Source organism: Octopus bimaculoides, chromosome 22, assembly GCF_046866305.1.
Source record: "Octopus bimaculoides isolate indiv1 chromosome 22, ASM4686630v1, whole genome shotgun sequence".
NCBI lineage: Eukaryota > Metazoa > Mollusca > Cephalopoda > Octopoda > Octopodidae > Octopus > Octopus bimaculoides.
Window position 1 is genome coordinate 25,918,165 of NC_142949.1, and position 22,671 is coordinate 25,940,835.

The following is a 22,671-nucleotide window of genomic DNA, read 5'->3' on the forward strand; positions in this document are numbered from 1 at the left end:
TTTTTACGACTGTGATGCGGCCAGCGGATAAATTTTTGTTTTCCGTAACTGCGTTGCATCTGGTTGCTTGGTTTCGCTTTATTTATTTATTTATTCATTTATTTATTTACTTGCAAATCCATACTTGAGGGTTAACTCTTTTATTATTAATTTCTACAAAACTATAGTTACGATTACCTCAATTAACATTAAAAAAAACTACACTGGTATAGAAATTTTCGAAACACATTCGAATCTGTTGTATGGAATGGAATAGATCCATTTGACAATTAGAAAAGTTGGGACTACCACACTAATTAATGTGGTAAAATTGATGGATCTACATGTAAGCAACAACCTCTTGTACAAAACAGAAGGAACAACATAGAAACAACATGCTAGGTTCTTCACACAATTTACAAATTCTAAATATGATTAAACTGAGTTAGTAACTATTTTATGATATATTTTATCAATATAAAACAGCACTCATTAAGATCTTTGTAGATATTCGGAGTTTTCACTCATGTGTAGTGTAAATAATATTTTATGAGCAAACGAAGAAGCCTGTAATAACTAAAACTAATTAAACTGACTTAGTAATTTTATCGTATATTTTATAAGCAATAAGTACTATATAGAAAGTTTCTGATGTATGTGTGAGTGTGTTTTTTACACAAAGATCATAGTTCCATGAAACCTCATTGCTTCCAGCTTACATAGGGTCATTCAACCTCTGAAACATTCAAAACTGCTTAATAGAGAACAGCACATATTTCTTCATCGCATCCGTTTTGTTTCCTTCACCTACACCCCACCTTATCCATCCATCCATTTATCTAACTTTCTGAAAAAGAACTTAGGTTTGAAACGTCAAAGTTACTTCCATTTAATCTCTTGTTAAGGCTTTACTTACTTTTTTTTTTCACTTTATCAGTGTTGTTATTTTCAGCAACTCCTCATATATATGAGGAGATGCGGAAAAGTTCCTGGCTTTAAGGCTATCACAAAATCCTGGCTGGAGACCCAACCTTCCAAGTCCTTTTACAAGGCTTAGAAAAACTGAAGGACTGCTACAATAAGTGTTTGGATCTGAGAGGGGAATATGTTGGATAAAATCATACTTAAATGATCCTCTTGTATTTTCTTTTACCCAAAGCCAGGAACTTTTCTGCAGCCCTTTGTATAGTGTGTGAGGTGATATATATATATGTGTGTGTGTGTGTGCATGTGTATCACCCCACACACTTAACATCACCTCTTCTATCTTGTATCACCTCCCTGATCCACTCCTATCTCCACCCCCCCCCACCCAATCTACCTGTGTTCACCATCTCAATCCATCTCCTTCTATCCTTTCACACTCTTGACAACTTATTTACCCAGTCACCCTATCCAACCTCCTTCTGTACCTCTTTTCTTATATTCACCTCTCTGTCACTTGAGGATGCACCCTGACACATCAACACTGTCATCGACTCCCTTTTCCATTTGGGGTAACCATGTATTTCCCCCACAGCAAGACACCTGTTCCTGTCCCTCAATTATAATTTAACCTCTCATCACCTGGCATAAAGTCACCTCCCTCAGTACTGCACAGCCCTCAGTTGTGGTTCTTATTTTGTGAGTTGAGTTTCATGGTGACCTCACTGGTGTCAATGTCACAAAAAAGCACCCAGTAACCTCTTTAAAGTGGTTGGTGTTGGGAAGGGCGTCCAGCTGTAGAAACCATGCCAAAGCTGACATTGGTGTTTGGCACGTCCCTCTGGCTTATCAGCTCTTGTCAAACCAACCAACTTATGCTAGCATGGGAAACACACATGTAATGTTGATGATGATGATAAATGCATGCATGTACATATATACATACATGTGGAGGCATATGGCTTAGGGGTTAGAGTGTTGGACTCATGATCATAACATTGTGGTGTTGATTCCTGGACCAGGCGACATGTGTTCTTGAGCAAAACACTTCATTTCATGTTACTCCAGTTCACTCAGCTGGCAAAAATGAGTAATCCTACAACAGACTGGCATCTCATCCAGGTGGGAGGTGGGGAATTTATATGCCATGAAACTGGGGAAACCAGCCCTTGTGAGTCAGCATGACTCAAGAAGGTAACTATACCTTTACCTATACATACATGTCTATCTGTCTGTCTGTCTGTATGTATGTATGTAGTTATGGATTGCTTATTCATGTGTGGCTTCTATTTCTCTCACCTATTGTCTACTCTGTATCCTCTGCTCAGTCAATGGTCAAGCTATCAAATCTCCTGATATGAATATTTAAAATATACTGTATACACTTCCCTTGCTCTTCCTTCTCTTCTTTCTCCTTATTACCTCTCTCTCTCTCTTTCTCTCTCTCTCTCTCTCTCCTTCTCTCTGTGTTTCTGATATATTGTTGTCACAGCAACATACCTACACAGAGATTATGTAGTGTGTGAGAAACAAAATTGTTTACAGGACTGGAGAGAGTGTGTGAGGGGGTTGGAGGGTAACAGCACTCAACCCATGAAGCACTTACAATGCACTGAGGCTGAAACATGCCTAAAATTTCAAAACAGACAATACCCCCCACCACCTCCTATTTTTTTTACTTAATCTCATCGGCTCTACAAAGCCCCCTTGCTTTCTTTACATTTGTTTGTTCTTTTAGATATTTATCTGTCTGTCTGTCAAACTATCTATGTATATAGTGAGTTCAAAAAGAAAAATGACAAAAAAAACAACAAAAAAATAACAATGCAAGGACGTGATACAGATATTGTGTTACTGGATGCTTGGGAAAGGAAAGAAAGAGAATTTGACGTTTCGAGCAGAGCTCTTCGTCGGAAATATAAGAAAGTCCAAAGAAGGGAAGACGGAGGAAGAAAAAATCGCCAACGATATACACGGTGTGTGTACGTAAAAATATATGGCGAATCAACATATTCATATTTGACTTGGATAATGTTGCAATTTCATAAATGAGAATATTTGCAAAGATTTTTTTACTTTTAATATCTTTCTGGTGTCTTCAAAATGTTCTGATATCCCAACCTTAAACAGTCTCTTACTTCATTTTTCTGAGTTTCAAACACTTTGATTATTATTTTTACAAGATGGTGCATTAAAATATTTTGCCTGACTTGTGTTCAACTTGTTGGCAACCCCTCATCGTATTTTCCTCTTTCTATACAATAACTAATTCATTGCTACTAAATATCACTGTTTCTCCCTACTCCATGAAATATTTATTAAAAGAGAGAATAAACAGCTTCTTTATGACGATATATTAATGAGCTCTTATTTATCTCTGTGCTACAAACACAAATGACAATAGCAAACATTTTGCTATTAACTATTCACAAATGATAATCCTTTACAGCTTTTTAGTTACCTTTTTACATCCTAACATTAAAGGTCTCATACATTTTATTCCCCACAATAAATTGCACAGTAAATTACATTTGTAAGTAGTCATTCTATCAGATTCCCCTCCTCAGGGATATGTATAGCAGAACAGGCATTTTTCAGCCTAGCTCAAAACATCCAAGGTATTTGTCACAGAGGAGGCCAAATCAGGTTGAAGCACTGGTGTCTGGTGTTTCACCACTCACTCTGAGTTTTTAACACACCAGTGCCTTTGCAAAGTTTTCACAGCTAGTATTGTTCTACATTTCTATTAACATTATAAATGTTATATACACTAGTATTTTAGCTTAAGGGTGTTTCAAGTGTTACCAAGTGAAAACTATTGCAGAGAATGAGGTTGAGACTTGATTCAATTTATATCAGGTACTGCAATACTCAATATTTTATTGATCAATAACAAATGCCTTCTGTATCAGACATCCATTTATCACTTAGGATACAAACTTGAAATTAATCATAATCACCCTGACATCTCTGATTAATTAGTCAACTCTTAGCAATACTTAATAACCATGACAATTAGGTTTGTGTAGGTAAATCTCCAAATGGATGTCTTCTCTGTTGGAATTAAGTCCTATTTTTCTATTGCCAAAAAGATAACTGATGTTAAAAATTAATGCATAGCTTCTATCCTCCCTGATGTTTTTCTACATATGAAGGCTGATATTTTCAGAACTACAATTTTGGTAACCTTTGTCATTGTGATAAACCAATCACTTTCTTTTCCCTGAACAAAATCTCTCAACTAAAATATAGACTATACTTATCCTAATTATGAAATGGTCCATCATTTTACTATACATGAAATTAACATCAAATGCTGATCATCAAGGAATCTTTTCATTTTTTATCATGAAAATTGAGGTAAAATGAAAAATAAGATTTTTCATTGATGCATTGACTTATTCTCTTTTCTTTGTGGGTTACAGATACAATTTGGAGAAATGTCCTGACAGGTACAGTTTCCTGTCCAAGAATTGCATGGATGAGTTTAATGTCACTTTTCTAGGCCCTTTCCCAAGTGGAGTGGACCCCAGACTGAATTGCTCAGATGCACTGGGGTTCTCTCCAGACTGAATTGCTCAGTTGCACAGGGGTTCTGACAGAAGCAGCTCCCATTTAGTCTCACAAGGGTCTGACAGGAGCATCTTCCATTCAGTCCATGCTGCCAATGGCTATTATCCTGTATCGCTGACAGGTAGAGTTCTAACCGGAAGCTTTTGGTACATTTGGCCACACTTCCATCGCATCAGAGTTTAGTAAATCAATCGTAGAGCTATAAATCTATTTGTATTAATATTTAAAACATATTGCGTGTCTTCCAGTTTCCTGTCTTCTCTTCTTCATTATTCTCCCTTCCTCTCCCCTCTCCCACCTCTCTTTCTTTCTTTCTCTCTCTTTTTCTCTCTCTCCAATACAACATGGCTACACAGGAACAGAACAGGAAGTATTTAATCATTGAAAATCAAATTAGTTACAGGATTGACCCACTTCTGTAGGAAAGGAAGAGACCTGTGCAATGAAGCTTAGAGTAAATATTGGACATGGCTCCTTTGTCAGTATTCCTATCTTTACAGCGAAGGCTGAATATTCAGCACGTCTGTCTTTATGTTCTGAGTTCAAATTCCGCCGAGGTCGACTTTGCCTTTCATCCTTTCGGGGTCGATAAATTAAGTACCAGTTATGCACTGGGGTTGATATAATCGACTTAATCCCTTTGTCCGTTCTTGTTTGTCCCCTCTATGTTTAGCCCCCTGTGGGCAGTAAAGAAAATAAGATAACTGGTGTCTCCTTCCAACTGCAGGAAGCATCTGGAAACACGGTCTGTTGGAAATTCCTTAACCATTTAGCATTTAAAGCATTTAAACTGGCCACATCTGACACAAGTATTCTACCTGTTTTATGTTCAAATCAGCCAGATCCAGCCACTCACACCTACCCTACAATGCCATTATAAATAACCACATCATTGAAATCTTGAAATTAAGTGGTAAAGCATAATTAATTCAAAACAATGTGAATAAATAAGCATTACATTTAAAAGTGTAATCTGAATGCTGCTAAAAGGCTAAAATCCTATATACATACATATACACACTCATGCATGCACCCACACACACATGCACACACACACACACACACACACACACACACACACACACACACAGGTACAGACATACATACATATTTTCTACCCTAGACACAAAGCACAAAATTTTGGGGGAGTGGGGCAATCGATTAGATCAACCCCAGTACACAACTGATACCTAATTTATCAGCACCAAAAGGATGAAAGTCAAAGTCGACCTTGGCCAAATTTGAACTCAGAATATAAAGAAAAACTAAATACCACTAAGCATTTCGTCCAGCATGCTAATGTTTCTGCCAGCTCGCTGCTTATACATACATACATATTATTTTATTGAAACTCAAAGTGCCTCAAAACTCTTCATCCAATGGCTCTGATGATTCAGGCTTTGAATCATCTGACAAGCAGTTATAAAGTATTGATAAGGTTAGTACTTTATTCTATCCTTAGCATTTGAGTACTATTCTTTCCCACTTTGTTTTGCACCTATGCCCTTACTGGTGTACAAATATATGAGTTAAGTATATACGTATGTATGTATACCTGTATGTGTATATATATATATATTTGTATGTATATGGTGTATATATATATATATATATATACCGGAGTAAGCACATAAAATGTGCAACAAGGTGGAAAAAAGAGTACTCAAATACCAGAGGTAGAGTAATTGCATTGTCATTCCTTTCCCATTTCTAACAAAACTGTCCGATGAACGGGAACGTGAAACTCCGAGTAACAGTCTTTTGTTATATTTCTGCTGCTTTTAAATAAAGTATATATATATATATATATATATATATATATATATATGCCATACACATATAAAAATATTAAATACACACACACATATACATATGTGTATGGGTGTGTGTGTAGTTGCATTTTTCTCTCTTTCTTACTCTCGTTCTCTCTCTTTCTTTATCTTCCCCTTGTCCTTCTCTGTATTTATATCTGGCTATTTATTTATTCATCTGTCTAAAATAAGTTTCTACCACCCACCATCATCAGTGTGTATGTGTATGGTTTGCATGTGTGAGCATAGGTGATTGCATGTGTGTATGTTTGTGTGTGTAAACATGTATGTGTGTGCGTGTGTGCCTGTATGTATGTCTCCAAGTCCTTAAGCCACTTCAGATTAACATCTTAGTAAGGTCTCTCAGCAACAGGTTAGCAGTGAAGTTAATTTATGGTGCCACAGTTAAGCTCTGCCAAAGAGGAGAGGCAAACAGAGTTTAAGATAAAGGGACAACAAATGCTGAATATGATAGCTGCTTCAGTAACAAGGGCGACACATTTCTGTGAGCAAACACACACACTCTCTCTCTCTCTCTCTCATACACTCAAACCACAGATATAATACATTGTTTATATTAAAATTTTAGCTATATGTGTGTATATATGTATGTGTATATATATATATATATATATATATATATATATATATATGTATGTATGTATATATGTATGTATGCATGTGAGTGTACACACACATATATATAGACATATGCATACATATAATATATACATACATAATATATCCATATCCATATTCAGCAAATGTAAATACATACACAATACTCACACGCAAACACACACAGATATATATGTATATATATACATACATATAAATATACATACATATATACATGCATACATACATACACACATGCTTACATACCCCCATATATGTATGTATTATGTAGTGACTACACACAGAAAGTTATCTCCTACCAACACCAATTTTATGTACACTCACACTTCACAATCTACAACACTGAGAACACTTAAAACCAAATAAATATGTGTGGCTGTGTGGTAAGGAGATTGCTTCCTAGTCACATGGTTACAGGTTCAGTCCCTCTATGTGGCACATTGGGCATGTGTCTTCTACTATAGCCTCAGGCTGACCAAAGCCTTGTGATTGGATTTGGTAGATGGAAACTGAAAAAAGTCCACCGTATGTGTATATATATATATATATGTGTGTATATATATCTATGTGTGTATATCTTTGTGTCTGTGTTTGTTGTCTTGGTGTGTTTGTGTCTCCGTAACACTAGCGATTCAACAAAAGAGAACGATAGAATAAGTACCAGGCTTAAAAAGAAAGAAGTATGGTGATGGGGGTTGATTCATTCAACTAAAAATTCAAGGCAGTGCTCTAGTGTGGCCACAGTCTAATGACTGAAACAAGTAAAAGATAAAAGTATCATTATTATTATTATTCATCCGTCTTTACTTTCTGAGTTCAAATTCCGCCGAGGTCGACTTTGCCTTTCATCCTTTTGGGGTCGACAAATTATCAAGTACTGGTTGATGTGATTGACTTTCTCCACCCACCCCCACAATTTCAGGCCTTGTGCCTATAGTAGAAAGGATTATTATTACTGTTGTTGTTGTTGTTGTTATTATTATTATTATTCATGCCACTAACAAAAAGCACAATAACAAAATGAAATGGACTGAGTTGTTGTTTCTAGTAAAGAAGAACATCAGCTACAAGTTCATTTTATAGAAAGAAAGAAAGAAAGAAAGAAAGAGGAGCAGAAAGAAAGGAAGAAAGAAAGAAAAAGAGAAAGAAACAAATAAACAAACAAAGAGAGAGAGAAACAGAAAGAAAGAAACAAACAAACAAACAAACAAACAGAGAGAAGCAGAAAGAAAGGAAGAAAGAAAAAAAGAAAAACAGACAAACAAAGACAGAGAGAGAAAAAGAAAGAAAGAAAGAAAGAAAGAAATAAAGGAAGAAAGAAAGAAAGAAATCTCATACTATTTATTTCAACTCCATAATGTTTCCAGTTGGGAAATTCTCGAGTGGCGTGAGGCAGGAGAAGATTAATCTCACCACAACACAGTTGAACACTAAACCTTTGTAGCAGTTACTTGTTTGACTGACAAACCAGCAACACCAAAGCCAAGTTGTTCTGTTTGTCTCTGTTTCTCTGTCTGTCTGTCTCTCTCTCTGGTTTTATAATCTGTTCCTCAGAGTGAGGACTTGCTGTGAGAGACAGTCTCAGTGTTTAGACCAGAACACATAACACACAGCCCAACCAAGTGGAAGATTACCAAATCGGGATATGTTTGATCCCTTAATTACTCAACCAGAGTAATTAATCTTCAGTGAATTTATTTGGGGAAAAGTAAAGGTAAGAGAAACTATTATTATTATTGCTGTTGTTGTTGTTATCAGTTCAAATTCTGTGGAGATCAACTTTGCTTTTCATCCTTTCGGGGGCGATACAATTAGTACCATTCAAACATTAGGGGGTCAAGGTCCAAAAACATTAGGGGATTGAGGTTAAACATTAGGGAGTCGAGGTCCAAAAACATTAGGGGATCGAGGTCAAACATTAGGGGGTCGAGGTCCCCAAAATTTCAGGCCTTGTGTCTATTGTAGAAAGGATTATTATTGTTGTTGTTGTTATTATTATTATCATTCTTCTTCTTCTTCTTATTATTATTATTATTATCATTATTAAGGCAGTGAGTTGGAAGAATCGTTAGCACGCTGGATGAAATGCTTAGCGGTATTTCATCCATCACTATGTTCTGAGTTCAAATTCAGCCGAGGTTGACTTTGCCTTTCATCCTTTCGGGGGTCAATAAAATAAGTACCAGTTGAACACTGGAGTTGATGTAATCAACTAGACCCTTCCCTAAGCTGCCCTTGTGGCAAAAAATTGAAATAATAATAATAATAACAATAATAATAGTAATAATAATAATAATAATAATAATAATAATAATAATAATAATAATAAATTAAGTACCAGTCACACACTGGAGTTTATGTAATCAACTAGTCCCGTCCGCAAAATTTCAGCCCTTGTGCCAATAGTAGAAAGGATTATTATTATTATCATTATCATCATTATTCTGCTGAGGTTAACTTTGCCTGTCATCCTTTTGGGGTTAATAAATTAAGTACCAGTGAAACACTGGGGTCAATGAAATCGACTAGTCTCCTCCCTCAAAATTTCAGGCCTTGTGCTTTTTGTAGAAGGGATTATTATTATTATTATTATTATTATTATTAGTATTAGTATTATTATCATTATTAAGGTTGCGAGGTGGCAGAATTGTTAGCAAGCTGGGCAAACTGCTTAGCAGCATTTTGTCCATCCTTACGTTCTGAGTTCAAATTCCACCAAGGTCAACTTCGCCTTTCATCCACCCACAATTGTTTCATTGTTTTCTTTCTTTTTCTGTTTCTCCTTTGTACTTCCCCAAACATCATGAGTCCTTCAGTCCTTCTAATCAATCGAAAACAACATTCTTTTGTACTCCCTGCTTTATATCAAGTAGGACCAGGTCCAAACAGTGGGCCTGAGGTAGCGCATTAGAGACAATGTCACCTGATTAACAACACTCTCTATAGTGTGTGGACCATCCCCTGTAGGGGATAGATGTTGATGCTGTCTAATTAGTGACGTTTTCTTCCCACCCCACTCTTCTTCATGAGTCCTACAGTTCCAATGACTTTTGGGATTATTTCATTCTTAATACCCCATGACTTGTTTATTTCACTATCATGATCATTTGAATATTTTCAATAAATGTATTATTTTTCTAAATCTCATCCACATAATCACAATCTACTCCATTGAAAACCTGTCTCTGCAAAATTTAATTTTAAAAAAATGTGTATTTTTCAGAAAGTTATCAGACACTCATCACTCATCCTGCTCCTCTTATGTTAACTGCCTCTGTTCTCTCTCTCTCTCTATCACACACACACACACAGAGTCTGTGTAAGATAAAGCATTACTTGGAAATGCTTTTAAAATATATTTTATACAGATTTTATTTTTTACTCTCTGAAATAATTATTGTTTTTTCCTTTATTGAAGCCTCATGTAATCACTCCTAATTACCGACTTAATGCTTTTTTTTCCCTTTTCTTTCAAATTTAGGTTCATCTTTGGATTAATATGACATGATTCCAGTTTTTCTGGAAGAACATTTCGTTAACAACTGAATTCATAAACTCTTTTAGTCTTGGATGTCTTCTTCATTGTAACAAAGAAATGTGAATGAAGACCAGACAATATATCCAGGTGTTTTATTGTCTAACTGTGAGGATCAACCATTTTAAAGACAAATATTAATTTGTTATATGTTTGACCCTGACGTGAATGAGTGAAGAACAAGGATTCACTGGATTATTGGCAACAAGATAATATATATCAATTTCTTATTCTGGGAGCAAATCCTACCAACTCCAATATGATTGGATTTGGTTATTTCGGTTCCTAATTTTCTCCATACCCATCATTAATTCCAGGAAGAACTTTGCCATCTCAGTGATTTGTCTTTATTATGTCCCTTCTCCCTTCATCCTTGTGACAAATGAAATAAATTATTATTATTATTATTATTATTATTATCATTATTACAAGGGTGATGGATTGATAGAATGGTTAGTGTCAAACAAAATGCCTGGTGGTATTTCTTCCAGTTCTTTATGCTTGAGTTATCCCTTTGAAGCTGATGAAATAAACTCCTGGTCAAGTACTGCAGTCAATTTAATCGACTTGTCCTGCTTACCCTAAAATTGCTGGCCTTGCACCAAAATTAGAAAGATAACTATTACTACTACTACTACTACTACTACTACTACTACTGCTCTAACCCTTTTAAATTTTGTTAATTTGCTATCAACTGCTACTACATGAATTAGTTTTATTTGAAAAACAAGTTGTTTAACCTAAATCTGAATCACTCTTTAGTACTCACCCAAGTCCATTAAATTGACAATGCCAGTGGATTTATTGCTGTGGAAATAGAAACCATGAAAGAATTGAAACCTACTTCAAATAACAGGAATTTCTCACGGAAAATGGTTGGTTTAAGAAGCAAAGATATTGCTGTAAAGCAAAATTACAAAGACACAAAATATGAACATTTTTATACGATAAGAACCAACAATTTACTTTTAGATATTTCGCAGGTGGCTTTAAGTAAGTCTTCGACAGAAAACCTCCAGATTCCTCAAAGTTCCTACAAGAAATTTTGGATTCAAGAGAAAAGCATTTCAAATTTGAAGCTTACCAATAAAACACCAACTTCTTTTACTGAATCTAAATGTGACACTACTGAGAATAATGGTATTCAAGATTACAAGGCTTCAATACATCTGCAGGCAAATTCAGATAAAACAAATATAAACAATTCTGATATATTGATTACAAAATCCAAAGCATTCAAGTCACGTTTCCACCAATCAGTTCTTGACAGTCCTACATTCATCTATTCTTCAATTCATGGTTTTATGCCTTACCAAGATCGCTTAAAAACTACAATGGGGAAAATTTACCAGAAAAAAATCACTGAAAGTCAAAGACATTTGAATTTTGATTCATACAAGGACTTGTTGTCGAAATTAAACAACCATAATTCTATGAGAGATAGCAGAAATGCCTTAAACACTAAAAGAATTGCTTCCTTTTCACCAAGAACTTTACAGAAATGTATGTGGAACCAACCTTTAAAAACATTATCTGTGAATAAGGATACTGCTTCTGTTCCAAAATCTTTGACTCAAAATGGTTCCTCTCTTAAACAGAACATAAATAGCATCAAATACAACAAAATGGAAATTTTACCATTAGCTACACCAAGACCTGAGTGTGTTTCTTCTTCGTTTGCTCGTAAAATATTAGGAAACTGAGACAAACAAGTTTTGAACATACAACTTCACACAGCAACAACAACAAGAGCAACAATAATCTATTTTTATTAATTAATTCACAAAAACATCTTTGCAGTTATGTTATGGGTATTTATTTTAATAGCCCCATATCCAGGACGAGATAAGTGTGGCTTGACAACATTTGAACTCAGAACAAAAAGATACAGATCTAAATATATCACAGAATTCAATGTAATTCTCTATTTTTTATCATCATCATTTTCCTACTGACGAAAACAAGGAAATTAATGAGAAAATACCAGATTATCAATGAATATAAAAAGTGATTTTGTGACAATTATGCTTTTCTCAATAGCATTAGGAAAGTAAGTAAAATAAGGCACAGGCATGGCCATGTGGTAAGAAGTTTGCTTCCCAACCACATGGTTCAAGGTTCAGTCCCACTGCGTGGCATCATGAGCAAGTATCTTCTATCATAGCCTCAACTCAATCAAAGTCTTGTGAGTGGATTTAGTAGAAGGAAACTGAAAGAAGCCCATTGTATGTATGTATGCATATATGTATATGTGTGAGTATCTTTGTGCTTATGCTTGTCCCCCCCCCACCACCACCACTTGACAACCGGTGTTGGTGTGTTTATATCCCCACTAACATTTCTGCAAGGTAGTGCCTCAGCATGGCCACAGTCTAATGAGTGGAACAAGTAAACAAAAAAAAAAAAAGACAATCTAGGTGGAATGAGGAAGTGAAATGGGAAATCATCTTTTGGATCCAATGAAGAACATGGTTACCCTTTACAATCCCTACAAATGAAGGAAAGAAAACTTATTGGTTAAAAAAAAAATTAAAACCCCACCTCAGCATCAGACAAATGTTTTGTGATGCTAATTAGCAAATTTTATATTCCCATCTGCCTGTTCCTTCCCACCCCCATCTTTCGATATCCTCTTATCAGTGATTGGAGCTAATATCAGTTTTCAGTATTTCTTTTCTTGTTAAGGGATTTTTAGAGCCGAAATATTGAATAATAAAATAAAGTGTAAACCTTTGTTTTTCATTGTTATTTTGCTTTTGTTTTTAACCCAACTTACATTGTAACAACTGTCTTAAATGCATCTGTCTTGATAAAAGTTCTCCTGTGTAACTTGTAATGTTAAAGAGTTTCCAGTACTTTAAGAGGAAGAATAAAGGAGAGGATGATGATACAAGCAGAGTTGAAGGTGAGGTGTTAAGAGAAGTAAAAGTATGATGGGAAGAACGAATTCATTTTTATGAAAAGGTAAAAGAAGGGACAGGGCTGGGGAAAGTCATGAAAGAGAAATGATAGACTTAGAGGTTAGAGGGGGAGAAACAGAAAGGGAGTGTGTGTGTGTGAGAGAGAGAGGTAATGATAGTAAAGCGAGTTCATATAACCCTATGTTATATGAATGAGAGTGTATAGTGAATATGAGAAGCTGGGGGGGGGGGGGGATAATGGTGCAACATACATTAGGAAGAGAAAGATGAGGTGTTGAGGAGGCAGAGGATCTGTAAAGAGAGGACCAGTGAAAGAGAGGGAGAGGGCAGAGTACAAGTGTAATATGATTATCCCAGCCATCATCACTACCCTTGTTTTAATGTTTTCTTTGCCTTGCTCATATGGAAGTCCTGGTTTTCTCTAGTGTTGCATGTTACCAATCATCATGGTCCTCTGTTTTCTTTTTGTGAAGTTCAATATCTTCAGATCAATTTACCCCATGTCATCTCTTGTCTTTCTAGGCCTTCTTCCACTTTTGCTAACTCTATCCATATTTTTGAGCACAAAAGATATTGAGGTAGCAGATGAAATAGGCATGTGGACTACATCAAAGTAAAACAATAGGAAAGCATCAGATTGTGGTTTAAATAATTTATTTAATTGACACTTACATTTACATGTTGTATACACAAGAAAATCCGCTACATGACATTACCAACTTATTTCGAGTTGGCGAAGTAAAAAATAAACAGGAGAAATACTGTGTTGATGTGATGAGGAAGAACTGGGCATGTTTTGTGTTTGTGTGTGCATTGGTCATTTGGTCATGTCTGTGTATGTTCTGCAACTGCTACTGCGTTCGGTCATTCATGCCGAACATGTGGTTCTGTGTTGGCTGCTTGACTGGCACAAGTTAACTGCGGTCTGTCAACCATTTGTCTCTTACTGGCTGTCTGCTTATCTGTCATGTGTCTGACGGTATTCATAAGGGTTATCCCAGCTAGAAGGACAGACATACCATAGGAGAAATTTCTACCTATGTAGGTCACCTCTTGTCCACTTGAACCATAAATGACACAGTTCAGGTTGGAGATTGAAGAAAAATCCATCCATCACTTTTTGACAGGACAAAGAAATTTCTTTCACGCCTGTTTGGCCAGTGGTGGATCAGACGAGAGAGAATCCTTAGATTTGGTTTCGAATCTCAGCTCGGAAAAAAGGAAGTGTTTTACACCTTGTAAGTGGATTTGATAGGCGGAAACTGGAAGGAACCTGTAATATGTGTGTATATCTAACCAGCATTGCCTTGTGCTTATGTCCCTGTAACTTAGCAGTTCGGCAAAATAGACCAACAGAATACATACTGAGTTTCAGTTGTTCGACTAAAAAGAACTTTTGAGGCAGTCCAATGGCTGGAAAAAAAAAAAAAAGATATATTACCATACATAGGCACAGGCGTGGCAGTATGGTAAGAAGCTTGTATCCCGACCACATGGTTCCGGGTTCAGTCCCACTACGTGGTACCTTGCGCAAGTGTCTTTTACTATAACCTCGGGCCGACCAAAGCCTTGTGAGTGGATTTGGTAGATGGAAACTGAAAGGAGCCTGTCGTATATGTATATGTGTGTTTGTGTGAGTGTCATTGTGTCTGTGTCCCACTATCACTTAATAACCGATCGGCAAAGGAAATCGATAGAATAAGTACTAGGCTTACAAAGAATAAGTTCTGGGGTCGATTTCTTCGACTAAAAACACCCATTAAGCAGGTGCTCCAGCATGGCCGCAATCAAATGCCTGAAACAAGTAAATCATTATAGGAATACACTCTTGGAGTTCTTATTTGTGAAAGAAAGAAATGAGATTTTTGACATTATATTTTTTTCTCAAAGTGAAGTGAATTGGTTCTTAACTTGGAATCGAAACTATATCGTAACGATCGCCAAATAATAACGATAATTATTGTTATTAAGTAAAGCATTGGCTGTGTATAGATATCACGGTTTTTTAAAAAAAATCAGCTGATTGTTTTGTTGTTTAAAGTTGTCCGGTCAGGTAAAGACGCGACCGAACGTTGATGAATGACGTCAGAGCTAGCACCTCCCCGCACTAAATCTATCTCCACTTAACAGAAGAGTTATTACAACAAGCACCAACTTCCTCTTTTCTCTCTGACTCAGCACGTGTAAACAACCATGACCCACACGTCGAAGAAGGGCTTTCATAAGAACAAATCTGCTTGTACTTTTAAGAAGAAATGGAAGACTAAACGTTATGGAAGGGACGTTGATCAAATCCACGACGACATGAAACCTGCAGTGGCCTCGAAATTATTGAATCAAGCCGTAAATTATGATTTGCCTGGCGCTGCGCAATTCTACTGTCTCCATTGCTCGTAAGTAACCAACTGCAAGATCTTTTATTTATTTCTCCCTCTTATCTGCCATGGATTTACACACAGTTCTCCGAATTTAGCAGGGTCAATCAATTGACATAACTCCTGATAGCCACCACCACCACCACCTACTGACTTTATTTCCTCATAACTATCTTTAAAACGAATAGTCTCTAATGACATTTTGTAGAGATGCGTTTGCGAGGGTGTAGATTACAAATTTGCCGATAAAATTTTGGAGGGGATCGATTTTGGAGGAACTTTGGTTCAGTTTCTGAGTTCTTTATTGTAAAAGGCCCTGACATCTTTTGAGCCTGTTACCCACTGGAAATATTAGACTATTTTCTTTAGACAATACGCGGTGACGGTTTATAAGCTTTAAGATTATAGAATATTATTATTTACAGAATATATATATAAGCATCATCGCCCGTTTTCCAAGCTGACATGGGTTGAACGGTTTGACAGGAGCCGGCCAGGTTTCAGAAGACTGCACCAGACTACTGTGTCTGTTTTGATTTGGTTTTTACGACTAGATGCCCTTCCTAATACCAACCACCCCGCACAGTGGTCTGAGTGCTTTTTATGTGGCACCTGCACAGACGTGGTCAGTTTTGGTATGGTTTTTACAGCTGGATGCCCTTCCGAATGCCAGCCACTTCACAGTGTCGTCTGGATGCTTTTTACGTGGCACCAGCGCCGACAGAGTCACCAAGTAACTATACACATATATATAATGTGTGTGTCTATACAGGCTGTAATAATTGGGTATTGGCTTCTTAACGAGAGTAGACTCATCTACCCTTTGACAAGTTTTATTCTTAATCCAAACACCCTTATCACCTATAAATTTGGGAGGCACTGCTTAGTTATTGAGCATTTGACATTAGGACTAGTTCTGAGTTACATGGTACCCATAGTAAGGTTAGACCCTGTTTTAAGCAAAAGATTTGCTAGTAAACTCCCAAATGCGGTGCATTGAAAGAAAAATACCCCATGTAGTAAATGCCCTGCTAAGGTAAGTTAAACAATCTCTTGCTACCCTCACCCTCAGAAATACAATAAATCCATCGGAAATCTGGATCCAACAACCTTATTGTTTGTTAAATGTGTAAAATACGTCTTTTTATTGTATACTTAAATAAAATATATGGAACCTGTCTGGGAATTTACCTGGTTTCTTTGAGATGAGTTGTTCAGGTGTGAAATTGAGAGTAGCAGCAGTTAGTTGAGCCATTTGGATTTCTTTCATTGGTTTCAGTCATCAGATTGTGGCCCTGCTGGAGCTCCTGCTAAGGCTTAGTCAATTATGTTGACCTTCAGTGGATGAAAACTAAAATGTACCCTGGACAGGATTTGAACTCAGAACACAAAGGCACATTTTCCATAATTAACTAAATCTTGAATTTAAACCAGTGTTAAAGGAAGAGTCTTGTGACTTTTATATAAGAGAGACGGGTGTTAATTTTTCTGGCCATATTTTCAAAGGAGATAGAAAATTCAGAATTTCAAAGGAAGAAAACACTCATCACTTTTACAGTACTGCCACTGCTTGCAACAAAAAAGAAGTTGTTCCTTTTCTCTGGAATCTACTTACTGCCAATGAATCTGCCTTTGTGGGGTTGTTTGAATCGCTAGAAATAACAGTCAAGTTTCCTTTAAATCACACCCTACTTCATTATGAAAAGACGCATTTGAGGATGTCATCCATGGTACACTATTCCAGGAGAAAAGATGGTATGATCTGTGATCATAAATGTGTTTGTTTTGTCAGATTTGACCATGGACTAAACAATAATAGCCATGGAATCTCACTCAAGACTTTATCTTGACTGCAGATATAATACTGTCTCACCACCACCATGTGGACTAGTGATGTTTCAACTGTTTCGTCCACTTCCCTATCAATTTGGCCGTACATGCTTCAGTTTAATTTGAAATTTATTGTTTAATTGGTTGAATGCCAAGAAAAGAATAAATGAAGAATTTTATCCCATGTTTTCTGTTTTTGACTTCTACAGGAAATATTTCATCAGCAATTTTGCCATGAAAGAACATTTTAGAGGCAAACCCCATAAACGGAGGTAAGTTGGTGTTTTATTGTATTATTTGTTTGTTTATTTATTACTGTTCCAGGTGAATTTTAGTTGGTGAGGGTATGATTAGTGGTAGAATTAATCATGGAAGTTTGCTTTCCAAACATTGTTTTTTGGTTCGGTTCCACTGCGGGGTACCTTAGGCAATTGTCATCTACTAAACCCCCGGGCCAACTGAAGCCTTGTGAGTGAATTGGGTCAAGCATGGAAAATGCAAGAAGCCCATCATGTGTGTGTATATTTGTGTTTCCTTGTCTTGACCAACATTCTGCCAAGTGGCATTAGGAAGGGCATCCAGCCATAGAAACCATGCCAAATCAGACTGGAATCTGGTGCAGCCCCTCAGCTTACCAGTCCTGGTCAAACCGTCCAACCCATGTCAGCATGGACAACAGACGTTATATGATGATGTTTAGCCATGGAGAAATATTTCTTTGCTTGGAAACCTGGTTGGCACCAGGAAGGACATCTGGCTATAGAAAATCCACCTCAGTAAACTCCATATGACCCATGCAAGTATGGAAAAGTGGACATTAAACAATGATGATGATCTAAGGGTATTTACAGGCAGTTGCTATCACATCCAGATTATAGACTCAATTTACTCTTTATGATGATGTTCATTACTTCCTTTACTGTAATTCTTGGTGATTTGAGATTTTAAAACACAGGTGGCACGTAAAAAAACACCATTTTGAGCATAGCCGTTGCCAGTACCGCCAGAATGAGCCTCGTGCTGGTGGCACGTAAAAGCACCCACTACACTCTCGGAGTGGTTGGCGTTAGGAAGGGCATCCAGCTGTAGAATCTCTGCCAGATCAGATTGGAGCCTGGTGCAGCCATCTGGTTCACCAGTCCTCAGTCAAATCGTCCAACCCATGCTAGCATGGAAAGTGGACGGTAAATGATGATGATGATGAGGTCTTTGTTGAAATCATTCTATGGATGTTGTGTTTTAGATATACCTTGAGGATAATGAGTTGCTACAGTAACATACCAGACTAAAAAATGTTACAATATTTAGTTTAATTCCAAGATGTCAAGCTGGCAGAAAATGCTTAGCAGCATTTCGTTTGTCTTCACGTTCTGTGTTCAAATTCTGCCAAGGTTGACTTTGCCTTTCATCCTTTAGGGGTCGATAAAATAAGTACCAGTTGCACACTGGGGTCGATATAATCAATTTACCCTCCTCCCCTGAAATTGCTGGCCTTGTGCCAAAAATTTGGAACCAATATTTAGTTTACATTATTTGCAATTGACGGATATTTGTCATCATCTTGTTTGTTGTTAACATAACGTTTCAGCTGATATACCCTCCAGCCTTCATCAGGTGTCTTGGAGAAATTTCAAACCTGGGCTCTCATTCCTAAGGTATTTTTCAATGTTGTTATTATTATTATTCAGGTCACTACCTGGAATCGAACTCGGAATCTTGGATTAGTAGCCTGTGCTCTAACCACTACGCCATATGCCCATGGGCAATTCTGGTGTGAATTTTAGGGCTTATAAATCTAATATTCTCTTATCCTTAGGAATGAGAACCCAGGTTCGAAATTTCCCCAAGACACCTGATGAAGGCTGGAGGGTATATCAGCCAAAATGTGTCAACAACAAACACGATGAGGACAAATATCTGTCAATTGCAAATAATGTACATAATTCCTCATCTCTTAAATATAGAACACTATTTAGTTTGATTCTGCTTTTTCATGAGTTCATATTTTAGTGGAGTTTTTATTTAGCCTATCATCTGTTCAAAGAAATAAGTACCTGTAATATACTGGAGGTCACACAATCAGCTCTTACCAAAATTTTTCACTACATGGGAATGGAATATTTCAGTCAGCTTAGATGGAGGAAGTAGATTTAAAATTTTATTCTTAAACAAAGCATTCGAATGAGTCAGACCTGTTTAAACAAATCTATGATGGTAACTCATTGCTGCTTATCATTGGTGAATGAAAAGATATCTGATAGTATATTTAACCGTTTTCATATAAACCCACTTGAAACCGGTTCTATGATGCAAACTTCCCGTTTTAAAGCAATTTAAATTAAAACCTTCCCTGCTATTTTGTTCTGAATACCGGCTTAATAATGACAAAATTATTTTACTAAATTCATTATTTCAAAATTAGTTGAAACAAAGGCTATGTATTTCAACAGAAATAGAGTAACAGAGTGGAGGCGCAATGGCCCAGTGGTTAGGGCAGCGGACTCGCGGTCATAGGATCGCGTTGTGAGTGTTTATTTGAGCGAAAACACCTAAAGCTCCATGAGGCTCCGGCAGGGGATGGTGGCGAACCCTGCCGTACTCTTTCACCACAACTTTCTCTCACTCTTACTTCCTATTTCTGTTGTGCCTGTAATTCAAAGGGTCAGCCTTGTCACACTGTGTCACGCTGAATATCCCCGAGAATTACGTTAAGGGTACACGTGTCTGTGGAGTGCTCAGCCACTTGCACGTTAATTTCACGAGCAGGCTGTTCCGTTGATATGATCAACTGGAACCCTCGACGGAGTGCCAACAACAACAGAGTAACAGAAGGGATGAGGTGAATCAAAATCTTCAATTAGCTCTTACAACTTTTTTTTCGCAGAGTTATCTCCCAGTATGTACTTTTAAACGACGTAATAGAAAATTTATTTAATTCGTGATGTGTGTGCGTGTTGCGACAGGGGAGGAATTCAGTCAAACTAGTTGACTTTGTCTTCTTGTCTAAGGGAGATAAAAGTTACAGGTTTAATTTGAATTTTGTTGGTTAGTGGCCGTTACTTCGTTTAACACTGTAGATTTAAAGTCTGGCACAAACTGTTTATGAATGTTTTAGAAACAATAAAGGATAACGAAAAACGAAAAAAATTAAAACTTGAAACAGTACTTTACTGGTTGTTTTTTGCAATGGCAGTCTTATATTTTAACTCCCAGTGTTTACTTACATATATTGTCATAAGGGGCTCTTACTGCTGAGCCAACAATTACAGATTCTCTACCTCTTCATAAATGTGGGACGTAGATTCGTCTTTCTCATTTCATTGTAGATTTGAATTCATATGAACTAAACAATGCATAATCTACCACAAGGTCCTGTCCTCGTTGCAGTGTTGTTGCTTGTGTATCTCAATAACTCAAAGTGCTATGCCATTGGAGTGCAAGTTCTTGGTAGGGGCCTCTCATCTGGATAGGTCACTAGACTGACATGGACCACTCTACCCAGAGGTAAAAATGGATTTGCATAGTGCCAACACTTCTCTCTAGAAAAAAAAATCGAAGTTACAGAAGCATTGATGTCAATCAAAACCAAGAAGACTTAGGAGAGGAAAGTCTTTCCTCAGGGAAACATGGTGTGATGCAGCAAAATGTGAAAGGAAGCTGCTAAGAAAGAGAATTGTGGGAAAATCGTTAATTGCTTATGCTTCATAGGAGCAAAGGACTGCAGAAGAATTAATACACAATATATCCCTTTTGATTGAATACCGTTGGGGAAGACCCTGAGTTTGGACAGATCTTTAGCTTTTAAATTAACCATATCTGGCCCAGTATTCTGTTCTATGTTCAACCTGGCCAAATCTGGCCTCTCAACACTCCCTACAATATCATTCTAAAAATAAACAATCACATCATTTGAAATCTCAAAGCTATGCAGTGCCATGAAAAAGTACCTATGCGATGTCATGTAAAGGCACTTGTGCCACGTAAAAGTGCTTGTGCAGTGTCACATAAAAGTACCTGTGTAGTGTCACATAAAAGTACCTGTGCAGTGTCACATAAAAGCACTCATGTAGTACAATGTAAAACCACCCAGCTCACTCTGTAAAGTGCTTGGTGTTAGGAAAGGCATCCAGCCATAGAAACCATGCAAATCAGACTGGAGCCTAGTGCAGCTCCTCAGCTTACCACCTCTGGTCAAACCGTCCAACCCATGCCAGCATGGACTACAGGCACTAAATGATGATGATGATAATCCAAAACAAAGTGAATAAATAGACATTGTATATCTAAATGTAATCTAAATGTAAAGTGCAGTCTGCTTTTAAGAGAATTTAGTTTTCTGCATAACAGTAATTTATTTTTGTACCTAAAAAAAATCGTTGTCCCTTAGAGGGTTCAGAGTTACTTTCTACTTCAATAGAATACTGATAGTACAAGGAAAAGTGGTGGGGGTGGGGCTCAGTTGATGTCTCTCACTACTCACTATATTTTAGTTGAAGCTTTTGTTTTTATTTTATTTGCAGAATTAAGGAATTGAAAACTGAACCTTATAGTCAGGCAGAAGCTGAAAGAGCGGCTGGTATGGGTTCCTATATTGCTCCAAAGACTGTTCATGTTGAAACACAACAATTGAAGCCAGATTCTGAAATAATGGAATTTTAAAAAGCTATAAAATTGTACAAAATGTTCTTTTTTCTCATCCTTGTTATTTGCTTGAAGATATCTCTGCTTTCTTGGTTATTGTAGGATTTCTTTGCAAGGTTACCCTCTGCAATGGCTCAACCTTGTTTCGTGTTAATGTGGACTAATAAAATTTAATTGTTAGAGAAAACCATTTCTACAATCTAACAACTTGCAGTCCACTATTAAAGAATATCCAGATTTCTTGACATGTGTAATCTTTATATACAAAAACCTCATTTCAATCTTTGTTTCCAGTTCTCCACATAAGCATGTTCAAACAGTTCAGTAGACTGGGAGATTATTGCCTCACTAGGAAACGGGTGGGGGTTGGCAATAGGAATGGCATCCAGCCTTAGAAAGCTCTTTCCCAACATATTTTCATCATGCAAGTATGGGAAAGTAGA

The 22,671-nt window shown here is 36.8% G+C and overlaps 2 protein-coding genes across 2 annotated transcripts; both read left to right on the forward strand.

Moving 5' to 3' along the window:
- Nucleotides 1-7,280: 7,280 nt before the first annotated feature.
- On the forward strand, nucleotides 7,281-13,194 carry LOC106869880 (uncharacterized). The gene is made up of 2 exons (XM_014915803.3): nucleotides 7,281-8,640; nucleotides 10,408-13,194. The coding sequence occupies exon 2, from the start codon at nucleotides 11,286-11,288 to the stop codon at nucleotides 12,162-12,164; it is 879 nt and encodes a 292-aa protein (XP_014771289.1). The 5' UTR covers nucleotides 7,281-8,640; nucleotides 10,408-11,285; the 3' UTR covers nucleotides 12,165-13,194.
- Nucleotides 13,195-15,485: 2,291 nt separating this feature from the next.
- On the forward strand, nucleotides 15,486-22,272 carry LOC106869882 (zinc finger protein 593). Its single transcript, XM_014915805.2, has 3 exons — nucleotides 15,486-15,775; nucleotides 17,797-17,859; nucleotides 22,108-22,272. The coding sequence occupies exons 1-3, from the start codon at nucleotides 15,576-15,578 to the stop codon at nucleotides 22,244-22,246; spliced, it is 402 nt and encodes a 133-aa protein (XP_014771291.1). The 5' UTR covers nucleotides 15,486-15,575; the 3' UTR covers nucleotides 22,247-22,272.
- The last annotated feature ends 399 nt before the right edge of the window (nucleotides 22,273-22,671 follow it).